Below are 13,543 nucleotides of genomic sequence, written 5' to 3'. Positions count from 1 at the left end.
TCTGTGTCTCCCTCTCTCTCTGCCCCTCCCCCATTCATGCTCTGTCTCTCTCTGTCCCAAAAATAAATTAAAAACGTTGAAAAAAACCAACTTTTAATTAGTTTATTGATTTAGAACTTATGTTTTATATGCTTTTGAGCTCGAAGAGGCCTTAACATTAACCATAATAAGCAAACATAAGAACTAGAACAAAATTCATGATATAAATAGATGCTGTGAATTACTTCTCTGATTCTTGCTTATCCCTAGAAAAGATCTCTATCTTTTGGCTTTTGTAAAGATGAAATGAGTTAATGCATGTAAACCATCTAATAGACACTGAATAATTTTTTTTTTAATGTTTATTTTTGAGAGAGAGGGAGAGACACAGCGTGTGAGTGGGGCAGGGGCAGAGAGAGGGAGACACAGAATCCGAAATAGGCTTCAGGCTCCGAGCTGTCAGCACAGAGCCCGATGCAGGGCTCGAACTCATGAACCACGAGATCATAACCTGAGCCGAAGTCGGACGCTCAACCGACTGAGGCACCCCGCACTGAATAATTGTTAGCAAAATTCCTTCACTGACACGGACACAGTCTTCTGAACATTTCTGTTTTGTTAACATTTGCCTTAAAAGTTTAATACCTCAAACTGGACAAAATTTCTCTTATTTTCCCATTAATGCAGAATCAACTTTTTGGCCATAATATCATACTGTTGTCTCATTGGTTTTATAAGCAACTAAAATCCCAACTCATTTTTGCGGATGTTGGTATTAGGCTAATTTTCTTCATCTCTGAATTTTTGTACTTAGTTTTTAGAACCCACATATAAAATTATACACTTATATCTTAATTATCTTTTAAAATTAATTTCATTTTGCTCTATCAAGATCTTTTTGTATCTTGATTCTGTTGACCAGTGTAGTAGTCATCTTTTTATATCCTCTACAAATTTGTTAAGTATTCCAGCAATATATACATTCAGTTTATTTAATGCCCATAGAAGATATGCTTAGAGTAAAAAATTATAAAACACATAAAGAAGTCCATGACAAGAGGGGCACCTGGATGGCCCAGTTGGTTAAGTGTCTGACTCTCAGTTTTGGCTCAGGTCATGATCTCATGATTTTGTGAGTTTGAGGCCTTCATCAGGCTCTGTGCTGACAGCGTGGTGCCTGCTTGGGATTTTCTCTCTATTCCTCTCTCTCTGCCCCTCCACTGCTCATGCTATCTTTGTCTCTCTCAAAAAAAAAAAAAAAAAAGTCCATGACAAGAAAGACTGACATATCCAGCAATTGGAAAATTCACATTGAAGGATTTAGAGAATAGAGGGGAATCTAAAAGGTACTCTAGAGTACACAAATATTTGGGGTGCCTAGGTGGCATTCAACTCTTGATTTTAGCTCAGGTCATGATCCCCCAGGGTCATGGGATTGAGCCTCATTCATGGGCTCACACTCAGTGCAGAACCTGTTTAAGATTTCTCTCTCTCCTTGCCCCCCCCTCCACTCACACATTCTCTCTAAAATAAAAAATATATATATTTCATGTAAATATTTAATATTTAATGTGATTTTTAATATACTCAAATATGTAAATGAAGAAATAGAATTCATAAAATAAGAAGGGATAGATTTGGAAAACAGAAAACTTCTAGAAATGGAAACCTTGACAGTTAGCAGTGGACTAAACACTGCTGAAGAGGAAATTACTGAAGTGGATTACAGACCTAGGGATACCTCAACAAAGCAAAGATTTTAAAGAGATGGAAAATATGAATAGTATTTAAAATATGTGGAGAATACTTTAATAAAAGAATATATCTTTGGGGCCGGCTGACTTAGTTGGTGGAGCCTGTGACTTGATCTCAGGGTTGTGAGTTTAAGCTCCACATATGGTGTAGAGATTGCTTAAAAAAAAAAAAAAAAATTTTTTTTTCTTTTTTTTTTTTAAGCGAGAGGGTGCAGGTGAGTGGGGGCAAAGAGAGAATGAATCCTACAAGAGGCAGAGAGAAAGAAGTGGGGCTTACCTGCGGCTTATGTTTTACTTGAAGCGGGGCTTGAGCTCACCTGATGTGGAACTCAAACTCATGAACTGTGAGATAATCACCTCAGCCAAAGTCAGATGCTTAATGACTGAGCCACCCAGGCACCCAAAAAATAAAATATTATTACAATTTTTTTTTAAGTTTATTATTTTGAGAGCATGTGAGCAGGGCAGGGACAGAGACAGAAGGGAGGGAGAGAATCCCAAGCAGGCTCTGCACAGCCTGATACAGGTTCTGAACTGCGAGATCATGACCTGAGCTGAAATCAAATCAAGAGTCAGACATTTAACTGACTGAGGCACGTAGGCCTCCCTACCCCTGTCCAAAACCAAAATCTTAAAAAAAAAAAAATATATATATATATATATATATATACATATATATATATGTATATATATATCTTTTTAAACATGTAGATTTGTGTCATGTACTAAAGCACAAAGAAAACATTGATAGGTCTCATAAGGTAGAAGAAATATATAACCACCCTCTTTGGTCACAATTCAGTAAAACTAGAAATCAGAAATGAAATAAATACAAACGGATTTTCTACTGGGACATAAAATACCTTTTAAACAATTTTTGGGTCAAAAGGGATATGACAACAGAAATTATAGGATTTCTAAAAAAATAGTGAAAATACTACATATCAGAATCCATGGAATACTTTTAAAAATCACCTAAGTCAATTAAAAGGAAATAAATGAATTAAATTATCAAAAAGCAGTAAACAAGAGCACAAAGAAAGTACTAAAATAAAAATGGAAACTAATCAAGTAGATCAAATTATTTATACATCAAAATCCTGATTCCTTGAAAAATTAGACAAAACCATTGACTAATCAAGAAAGCAATGTGGTAAACCCAAATGTACAAAATAAGAAATGAGAAGGGGGAAATAACTATTAATAAAGAGAGAATGTCAAAAAATAGTAAGAGACTACTTCATATATATCTATGCAAATAAATTTGAAAATCTAGAGGAAATGGATAATTAAGAATATACAGTTTAATAAAATTGACCCAATTTGAGATGGAAAGCTTAACTGGAACCAATTTCCATAGAAGGAAGAGTTAATCAAACAGTTAAGTCACACAAAAATACCAGGCCCAGATAATTTCACAGGGGACTTCTACCAAACATAGAAATCAGAAGTTAGAGATAGTCTCAGTGCTACATAATTTGTTTGATAGCGTATATAATACATAAGGATCTGTACATACATAAGGAAAACTTGTAGATGCTTTTATAAAGTGTAACACTGAACCCTAAATTTGATAAAGGTAGCATATTTTCACTTACAAATATTGATGCAAAAACCTTAAATTAAATGCTAGAGGACAGAGTCTAATACCAGATTAAAAAAAAATACACGATGACCAAATGGAGTTTATACCAAGAATACAAGGTTGGTTCAGTAATAGAAAGTATATTACCACAAAGACCATGTGATTATCTTCAGAAATTGGAGACAGCCTTTGACAAAATCCAGCACTCATTCCTAGTAAAAACTCTTGAGAAAATAGGAGTGGGTGGCTTTTTCCTTAATAAGATAAAATACGTGTATAGATCCGAAAGTCAGCATCCTGTTTTTCTTTATCTTTTTTCTTTTTAAGTTTTTATTTAAATTTCAGTTAGTTAACATACAGTGCAATATTGGTTTCTGGAGAATTCAAGTTAGCATCTTAATGGGAAACCCTGGAGGCATTTATGCTAAGATCAGGCACCAGGCTGTATGCCTACTCTCTCCATCACTATTTAACATTGTTCTGGTCTGTTAGCCAATGCAATTAGTCTAGAGAAAACAATGACGCATAAAAATAGAAAAAATATGTAAAACCACGTGTCTTTGTAGATACCATAATAGTACACCTGGAAAATCCTGAAGAATCCATGGTCAAACCATCTACAACAAGAGCTAGGTAGCAGAATATAAAATTGTGTAAAAATCAGTAGCATTTTTTTTAGGTTTATTTATTTTGAGAGAGAAAGTGCAAGTAGAGGAGGGGCAGAGAGAGAGAATCCCAAGCAGGCTCTGCACTGTCATGTGGAGCTCAGTGCAGAGCTCAAATCCATGAACCCTGAGATCATGACCTGAACCAAAGTCGGACACTTAACTGATATAATCATCCAGGCATCTCTCAATAGCGTTTCATACACATAAAAACAAAGCTCATATAGAAAAATAAGAATAGCTAGGAAAACACTGAAATGGAAGCTATCTGAGGAAGGACTAGCCCTACTGGACAGTGAACATACCAAAAACCCTCTGTAATGAAGAATGTGGTACTGGTGCATGAGAGGAAAACAGATAATGGAATAACAAAGTCTCAAAATAGACCCAACACATAAAATCTAGTCTATTATAAGGTGGTATCCCAAATAATTGGGGCAAAGATCCTGTTTAATAAATAGTGTTGGCACAACTAGTTAGCCATTTAGGAAAAATAGATAAAATTAGATGTATTCTACATACACCGTTCAAGAATAAGCTCCACAATCAGAGGTCTAAATGTAAAAACCAAACCTAAATATTAGAAGAAAACGTGGGTGAATTCGTCTTTTGAACTGTAGTGCAGAGAAAGCTTTTGTAGGATTCAAAATCTGGATACCTTAAAAGGTTGATAAATTTATCTACATATCTATAAAATTTACATGACCAAAAATACCATACACAATCAAAACACAAATGACAAATTGGGAGAAGATATTTGCAGTTTTCACAGATAAAGGGTTAATATTCCTAATTCATAAATAACTTACAATAATTGAAGGAGAAGAAAAGTAAAAAAATCCTGTTAAAAAGAGCAAAAGGAGTATAGAGGATAATCACAATGACATAAAAATGACCATAACATAAGAAAGGATGCTCGACCTCACTCATAAGAGAAAATTCAAGTAAAACCATTACTACCTGTAAGTAGGAAAAATTGAACAGCTTGTCTGTACACTCTTGCCGAGACCAGGGAAGCAGTCACTCATACGTTGCTGGTAGGAATGCAAACACAGTGAGACCGTGATTAGAATCTGGTTAGAGGGATAGATAACAAATAAACCCTGAACTTTTTTTTAAGATTTTATTTTATTTTATTTTATTATTATTATTTTTTTTTTTAATTTTTTTTTTTCAACGTTTTTTATTTATTTTTTTGGGGACAGAGAGAGACAGACAGAGCATGAACGGGGGAGGGGCAGAGAGAGAGGGAGACACAGAATCGGAAACAGGCTCCAGGCTCTGAGCCATCAGCCCAGAGCCTGACGCGGGGCTCGAACTCACGGACCGCGAGATCGTGACCTGGCTGAAGTCGGACGCTTAACCGACTGCGCCACCCAGGCGCCCCTAAGATTTTATTTTTTAGCAATCTCTTTACCCAATGTGGGGGCTTGAACTCACAATCCCGAGATCAAGGTTCACATGCTATAGCAACTGAGCCAGCCAGCCAGGTGCTCCCCCCCCACCCCCAAAGATTTTATTTTTAAGTAATCTCTACATCTAACATGGGGCTCACATTCACAACTCTGAGATCAAAAGTCGCACGTTCCATTGAGCCAGCAGGGCTCCCCAATCCTGAAATTTTAAAATTGGATTACTTATTGTAGTGACACAGGCAAAGCAATTCTGAAATGATTTTAGATAGATTACAGAGTTCAGCAAATGAGTAAATGTGTCGATGTTGGCATTTTTACTGTTAGAAAGGACGTACAAATCTAGGATATAGGAAGGCAAGAAAGAACGCTGTGGGGATAGATTAGAAATGGAAGTATTGATATGAATTTATGGTTCTCACGTATATGTGTGTATACGCATATCTGCATGCACGTATATATTTGTATGTATTTGCATATACACGTGTATTTTTTTTTCTTTAGCTCTGTTCACTGGAAGAACTAAGAAGCAGTTAAGATGCCACGGTAGTAACAAGTACACCCATGACCTAGATCTTTGTTCTCTTAATAATCAATAATCATTCCCCACTGAAAGGAACCAGGGCTTTTCAGAGAAAGGGCGAATTTCAAGGGTGGGCATGATGGATACAAGATGAGCCGGGAACATCTTATAAACCAGAAAGTAAAGCGGTGCCCAGAAAAAATGATTGAGGGCATGTCACAAAGACGTAGGAACCAGCTTAAAGGGGCTTCCATCACCCAAATCTGGGACATTAGAACATCAAAATAATTAAGTTCAATTACGAATTATAAACTATTGAAAAATAAATTTGTGAGTCCATACTGATAATAAAAAAATAAATGGAGAGAAGGAAGGTCTTGCCTCTGTGCTAGAGTTAGAAAATCACCATTTTGCAGCTATCATGATGAAGATTGTATCAGGCAAGAAACATCAGTGGGTGCTAAATCCAGGGAGATTTTTTTTTTTTTAGTTTTAAGCTACTTTTGGACTTACAGAAAAGTTGTAAAAATAATACAGAGAATTTCTGGGTATCTTCCTCAGCATCTTACATAACCTTAGTCACAATTTTAAGAATTAAGAAATTAACATTGGTGCAATACCATTAGCAAACCTGTTTCTCCCCTGATGTTGTTTCTCGCCCCCCAGAATCCTGCTCATCATACAACATGCACTTGTTATTTTTCCCTGACTTTCTGCAGTTTGCAACAGTTCCTCGGTCTGTCCTTGTTTCTCATGATCTTGGTAACCCTGAAGAGTATTTTGCTGAATGTTCCTCAATTGGTTCCTCTCTGATTCATCCCTGATAAAAGGAGCCCAGAAATGGTGCTGTACCTTTTTCAGTGTATTGTATCCCTGGGCTCCTGATGTCTGTGTCATTCTGGTGATACTGACTTTGATAACCTGGTAATGGTGGTTGTTGTTGGGCTTTTCCATTATACAAGGGGAAAATTAGATGAGCAAGATAGGTGCATGGTCAAAGTGTCTGTCTACAAACTGCTCACTGGTTGCAACAGGAGGGAGGAAAGTAATTACAAAGTGGGAAAATTAAGCAACGCCCTTGACTGAATGACCAGAATTAATATTACCAGTGAGGGATAGATGGGCATCACATGCCTCCAGGTGTGATACTATGGGAAGGATGCTGTATCACCTGTGTTGAGACTGGGAATGCATAGACTCTGTAATCGTGAGAAAATATCAGACATTGCAAAGTGAGGACTGTTCTATGAAAAAAAAAAAGTTTGTTTTTGGACTGTGCCATTAATTTGGTGGTTCCAGCCTCCCAATTAAAAGAACAACTTTCAGGGGCACCTGGGTGGCTTGGTCGGTTAAGCGTCCGACTTCGGCTCAGGTCATGATCTCACGGTCCGTGAGTTCGAGCCCCGCGTCGGGCTCTGTGCTGACAGCTCGGAGCCTGGAGCCTGTTTCAGATTCTGTGTCTCCCTCTCTCTCTGCCCCTCCCCTGTTCATGCTCTGTCTCTGTCTCAAAAATAAATAAACGTTAAAAAAAAAAAAAAATTTAAAAAAATAAAAGAACAACTTTCATGTTTTCTGAAAAAACAAGGACATGTAATCTTAGTTGACTTTTGTGTTTTAAAATGCAGTAAAAAGCATAAAGTCAAAAAGGAAGATGAAAGATCTAAATGGAGGAAGGAGGCGAGCTGAGGACAGAGGGAGTAGAAAACTCTATTTGAGTTTTCTACTGTTGTACATTGGGCTCTGTGCAGAGTCCTCTACCTGTCATCTAATTTATTCCTCCTAACAGTCCTTGGAGGTGGGGAGATGGACCCACATAACAGTGAAATAATTTGGCTGAGGTTATGAAGCTAGTAAGTGTCATGACCAGGATTCATCTTCTGATTCTGGATCCAGTTTTTTTTCTCCCATGCCACACTGCCTTCTATTGAAACATTGGTTTCAAGATGAGTTGGGGTTTCTTAGCCTTACTGCTTTTCGCGTTTTGGACTGTGTAACTCTTTGCTGAGTGGTGCTGTCCTTTGTCTTGTAGGGTGTTTATCAGCATCCGTGGTCTTAATCCTTTAGATGATTATAGCACCCTTCCAGTTATGACAACTAAAAATGTCTCCAGGCATTGCCCGGTGTACTATGGGTTTGGAGGGAGGGAGAAAATCAGACAAAAGGGTTGACAAATTCCCCTTTGAGAGTTATGTTAAGGGATGAGCATTCTGTTGAGAGGTTCCAGGCAGAGCAGTCAGGTACTCCTTATGTATTTAAGAAGGGAGAAATGGACTTGAGTCCGAAAGGTCAGGCACATGTAGTTGTGGAAGAGAACAAATTCACTGTTATATTAGTCTGCTTCTGTGACACTCCTTTCTATGGATATTGTTAGCCTCACTTTCTCAGTCTTTGTTGGCTGCTGCTTCTCCTCTTAATCCTTGAATGTTGGTGTTTCTCCTCTCTTTACATCTCTCCCTGAATGATCTCTTACATTTCCATTGAGTTCTTTCTTCACTGAGCTCCATTTTGGCATATCCAGTTGTCTACTTGGCATTTCCACTTGGATATCTTAAGAGTAGTAGTTCTGAATCCCACATCAGATTTGCTAAATCAGAAACTGTAGCCCAGCGATTTGTTTTAACAAACCCTCTGGGTGATTCAAATGCTCACTGAATCCCAGGTTTTCAGCATGTCAATGGCTAGTGCCACATTTACACATTTAGTTGCTTTGGCCAGAAGCTTTGCTTTCTTTTCCTTCATCATCACCCCCTTTTCACTTCTAAACTGAGGAAGTCTGTCTTAGTCCATTCAGGCTGCTATAACAAAATACAGCAGGCTTATATATGAGGAATGTTTGTTTCTCCTAGTTCTGGAGGCTGGAAGTCTGAGATGAGAATGCCAGTAGAAGGCCCTCTTCTGGGTTGCAGACTTCACGTTGTATCCTCACATGGTGGAAGGGCTAGGGAATTCTGTGGGATCTCTGATAAGACGACTAATCCCATTCACGAGAATTCTACCTTCATCACCTAATTACCTCCCAAAGGTCCCATTCCAAATACTGTCACATCAGGCATGTGGATTTTATGGGGACATAAACATTCAGACCACAGCATATCCTTTTGATTTGACCTCTCAAATGTATCTTCTGTCTGCTTTTCTTCATCTCCTTTACTAGTTTGCCAGGCCTGCCATTTACAAAGTACTACAAATTGAGTAGCCTAAACAACAAAAATTTATTTTTACAGTTTTGGAGACTCGAAGTCCAAGATCAAGGTGCTAGTGATGTTGGTTTCTTTGAGGCTGTGAGAATCTCACCTAGCTTCTGTCAATTTGCTGATAATCTTTGTCATTTTTTAGCTTGTATCACCCTGATCTCTGCTTCCATTTTCATGTGGCACACTCACTTTTTATGTGTCTTTGTGTCCAAGATTCCCCTTCTTAGGAGGATGTTTGTTGTATTAACGCCAGTCTTAATGACTGCAACTAATTACATTTACAACAACCCTAGTTTCAAATAAAGTCACATTCTGAGGTCCTACGGTTTGGAACTCCAACATGAATTTGAGGAGGGACACTGTTCAACCGGTAACATCTTCCCTGCTGTTTGGTCTAGGCCACTATCATCTCTCACTTGAACTCTAGAACAGTCTTCTAACCTATCATTTCACTCATAAACCCCCCACCATTCTCTACATAAGGAGCAAGACTGATTTAAAAAAAAAAAAGTACCGTGTCACTCTCTTTTCTCTTTAGTAACTTCTATTGTACTTAGACAATTGTAGAATGAATATATGAACAAATTTCAGTCTTGACAGCTGTGCATCATGTTAAGATCTACTCTGCTCTATCTTAATAAATGTTATTCGTGATACCCAAAGTCTCTGAAGGATATGAACTTGACAGATAAATGTGTTTCATATTGGGAATTTAGGTCACTGGGTACAGAAATTGTTGCCAGAGGTTTGTAGCTTTTCTCTCTTTGATTACAGTTGGCTAATCTCCTTCAGAATCAGGCAGTGAAAGGAAAAGCTGCTGGAGCGCTCCTGCGAGCTATCTTCAAAGGTAATAAAAAACTAATGCTCTTCTACCTCCGAGTACATTGGTAGATTTGTTTACTTGTGGCCCATATTGAAGCTTTTCTTACTGTTTAAAGCACCACTGAGACTTTGGGAATTTTACAAAATCAACTAAAGCTGCAGTCTCTCAGGGGGCCTGGGTGGCTCAGTTGGTTAAGCGTCCGACTTTTGATCTTGGCTCAAGTCATGATCCCACAGTCAGTGGGATCAAGCCCCATGCTGGGCTCTGTGCTGACAGCAAGGAGCCTGCCTGGGATTCTCTCTCTGCCCCTGCCCCACTTGTGAAAATGGACATCCTTATATTGTTCCTGATCTCAGGACGAAATCTTTCAATTTTTTTTATCATTGAGTGTGAAGTTAGTTGTGGGTTTTCCATAGATGCCCTTTATTAGGTTAAGGAAGTACCCATCTTTTCCTAGTTTGTTGAGTGTTCTCATGAAAGGGTATTGGATTTTTCAGATGCTTTTTTGTCTACTGAGATGATATATGCGATTTTTATTCTATGCTGTTCTATTTATATGGTATATTACATTGATTATTATACATTGAGCCAATCTTGTATTCTTGGTAAATCCTGCTTGGTTATAGCGTATGATCCTTTTTATATGTTGCTGGATTCAGTTTGCTGAATGTTGAGCATGTTTGTGTTTGTAGTCACAGGGATATTGATCTGGTTTTTTTTTTTTAATTTTTTTTTAATGTTTGTTTATTTTTTAATGTTTATTTATTTTAATGTTTATTTATTTATTTATTTTTTTTGAGAGGCAGCACACGAGCTGGGGAAGGGGTAGAGAGAGAGGCACAGAATCTGAAGCAGGCTCCAGGCTTCGAGCCATCAGCACAGAGCTGGATGCGGGGGCCTGAACCCACTAGCCGTGACATCATGACCTGAGCAGAAGTCCGAAGCCAACCAACAGAGCCATCCAGGCACCCCGATCTGTTTTTTTTTTTTTTTTAACTTTTTTTAATGTTTATTTACTTTTGACCCTGAGATCATGCCCTGAGCCGAAGTCGGTTGCTCAACCGAGTGAGCCACCCAGGTGCCCCCAATCTGTTTTTTTAATGATGTCTGTGGTTTTGGAATCCTGGCTTTATAGAAAGAGTTGGGAAATGTTCCCTCGTCTTCTGCTTTTTGGAAGCATTTCCAAAATATTGGAGTTAATTCTTTAAACATTTGGTGAATTCACCATTGAAGCCATCCAGTTCTGGGCTTTTCTTTGTGGGAAGTGTTTTGGCTGCTAATGCAATCTCATTATAGGTCTGTTGAGATTTTCTGTATTTCATTGAATTAATTTTGCTGGTTTGTGTCTGTCTAGCAATTTATCCATTTCATCTAAGTTCTCTAATTTTATAGTATTTCCTTATAATCCTTTTTGTTGTAAGATTGGTAGTAGCACTCCTCTTTCATTGCTGATTTAATAACTTGAACCTTCTCCTTTTTTCCTTGGTCACTCAAGATTTTTCCATTTTTTTTTTGTTCTTTTCAAAGAAAAAGATAATGGTTTCCTTGATTTTTCTGTATTCCTCTATTCCTCTATACCTTATTTCATTTAGGTCTGATTTTCCTCTTATATTCTTTTCACTTGCTTTAGGTTTAGTTTGCTCTTTTTGTAGTTTCTAATGGTGGAAGATTAGGTTATTGATTTGAGATCTTTTTTGTTGTTGTTCTTTTTTTAATAAAGGCATTTACAACTATAGATTTTCCTCTAAGCACTGTTTTATCTGCTTTCCATAACTTTTGGAATGCTGTGTTTTTGTTTTCTTTCATCTCAAGGTACTTTCTAACTTCTTGTGTTTATTCATTTGACACATTGGTATTTATGACTGTGTTAATTTTCATATATGTGTGAATTTCTTAGATTTCCTTCTGTTAATTGATTTCTAGTTTCATTCCACTGTCATCACAGATCATAAATGGTATGATTACAGTCCTTTTAAATTAGTCAGAATTTTTTTTATGGCCTGATATGTTGTTTATCCTGGAGAATGTTCTACGTGCACTTGAGAAAATTGTGTCTTTTGTTGTTGGACGTAGCGTTCTATAGATGTCAGATTTAGTGTGTTTATGTCTGTTTCCTTGATTATCTTCTAATTGTTTTATCCATTATTGAAAGTAGTGTATTGAAGTTTTCATTTGTTGAATTATCCATTTCTCCCTTCAGTTGTTTTGGTTTTTCCATTGTATATTTTGGGAGTTCTTTTGTTAGATGCTTATATATTTATAATTGTATGTATCTTGATGATGGATTGACCCTTTCATCATTATAAAATTTCCTTTGTCTCCAGTAATAGTCTTTCCCTTAAAGTGTGTTTTTTTTAAGTTTATTTATTTATTTTGAGAGACAGTGCAAGTGGGGGAGAGGGAGAGAGAGAATCAGTCCATCAGTGAATCTGTCAGCAGAGCTGGACCGGGGCTCGATCTCACAAATCGTGAGATCATGACCTGACCCAAAATCAAGAGTTGGACAACTCATTAACCAACTGAGCCACCCAGGTGGCTTTAAGGTGCCCCTTAAAGTCTTTTTTTCTTTAAGTTTTTTTTTTTTTATTTTGAGAGACAGAGTGAGTGTGCTTATGCGTGGGAGAGGCAGAGAGAGAGAGGGAAAGAGAGTGAGTCCCAAGCAGGCTCTGTGCCATCAGCACAGTACTAGATGTAGGGCTTAATCCCCGAGGTTCTTGAGATCACGACCTGAGCCAAAATCAAGAGTTGGACGCTTAACCGACTGAGCCACCTAGGCGCCCCAAGTGTTTTTTTACTAATATTTGTATGGCCAATCTAAGTTTCTGGTTACTGTTTGCATGGTGTATATATTTTTTGAGATATTTTTGAGGTACTTATTTTGAGAGTGAGAGAGTGTGAGTGGGGGAGGGGCAGAGAGAGAGAGGGAAAGAGAATCAGTCCGTCAGAGAATCTGTCAGTGCAGAGCCGGACACAGGGCTTGATCTCACAAACTGTGACATCATGACTGGAGCTGAAATCAAGATCAGATGATTCTTCAACCAAGTGAGCCAGCCAGGTGCCCCTTAAAAGTCTTTTTTTCCTAATATTTGTATAGCCAATCCAAGTTTTTGGTTACTATTTGCATGGTATATCTTTTTCCATCCATTCTTTAACTTTCAAACTATGTGTCTTTTGAGTCTAAATTGTGTTTCTGGTTGACAGTATATAAATGAATTTTTAAAAATTTATTCTGCCAGGGGCTCCTGAGTGGCTCAGTCGGTTGAGCTTTTGACTTCAGCTCAGGTCATGATCTCACAGTTTATACGTTCGAGTCCCGCGTTGGACTGTGTGCTAACAACTCAGAGCCTGGAGTCTGCTTTGCATTCTGTGTCTCCCTCTCTCTCAGACCCTCCTCCAGTCATTTTCTCTCTCTTCTTTCTCGTCTCGTCTCTGTCTCAAAATAAATAAATAAAAATTAAAAAAAAATTTATTCTGCCAATCTTTGTCTTTTGATTAGAATGTCTGATCCCTTTTCTGTAGTTACTGATAAGGTAGGGTTTACATCTGCTATTTTGCTGTTTGTTTTCTTTGTTTTAGGTCTTTTTTTAACTTTATGTGTCTTGTGTTAA

General features: G+C 37.7%; 1 protein-coding gene across 5 annotated transcripts in view; it reads left to right on the top strand.

Annotated features, from left to right (window-relative positions):
- FANCI (FA complementation group I) overlaps window positions 1-13,543 on the top strand; it is a 102,430-nt gene that overhangs the window by 19,952 nt on the left and 68,935 nt on the right. For all 5 annotated transcript variants that reach the window (XM_060617674.3, XM_060617675.3, XM_060617673.3 and 2 more), the window contains exon 3: window positions 9,887-9,959. In XM_060617674.3, coding sequence (XP_060473657.2) covers window positions 9,887-9,959 — 73 coding nt within the window. The remainder of the gene's footprint in view (window positions 1-9,886; window positions 9,960-13,543) is intronic.

This window comes from Panthera onca, chromosome B3 (assembly GCF_046562875.1).
Source record: "Panthera onca isolate mPanOnc1 chromosome B3, mPanOnc1 haplotype 2, whole genome shotgun sequence".
In the NCBI taxonomy this organism is placed as follows: Eukaryota; Metazoa; Chordata; class Mammalia; order Carnivora; family Felidae; genus Panthera; species Panthera onca.
Note: the sequence above shows the minus strand (reverse complement) of the source record. Positions and strands in the feature narration are given on the sequence as shown.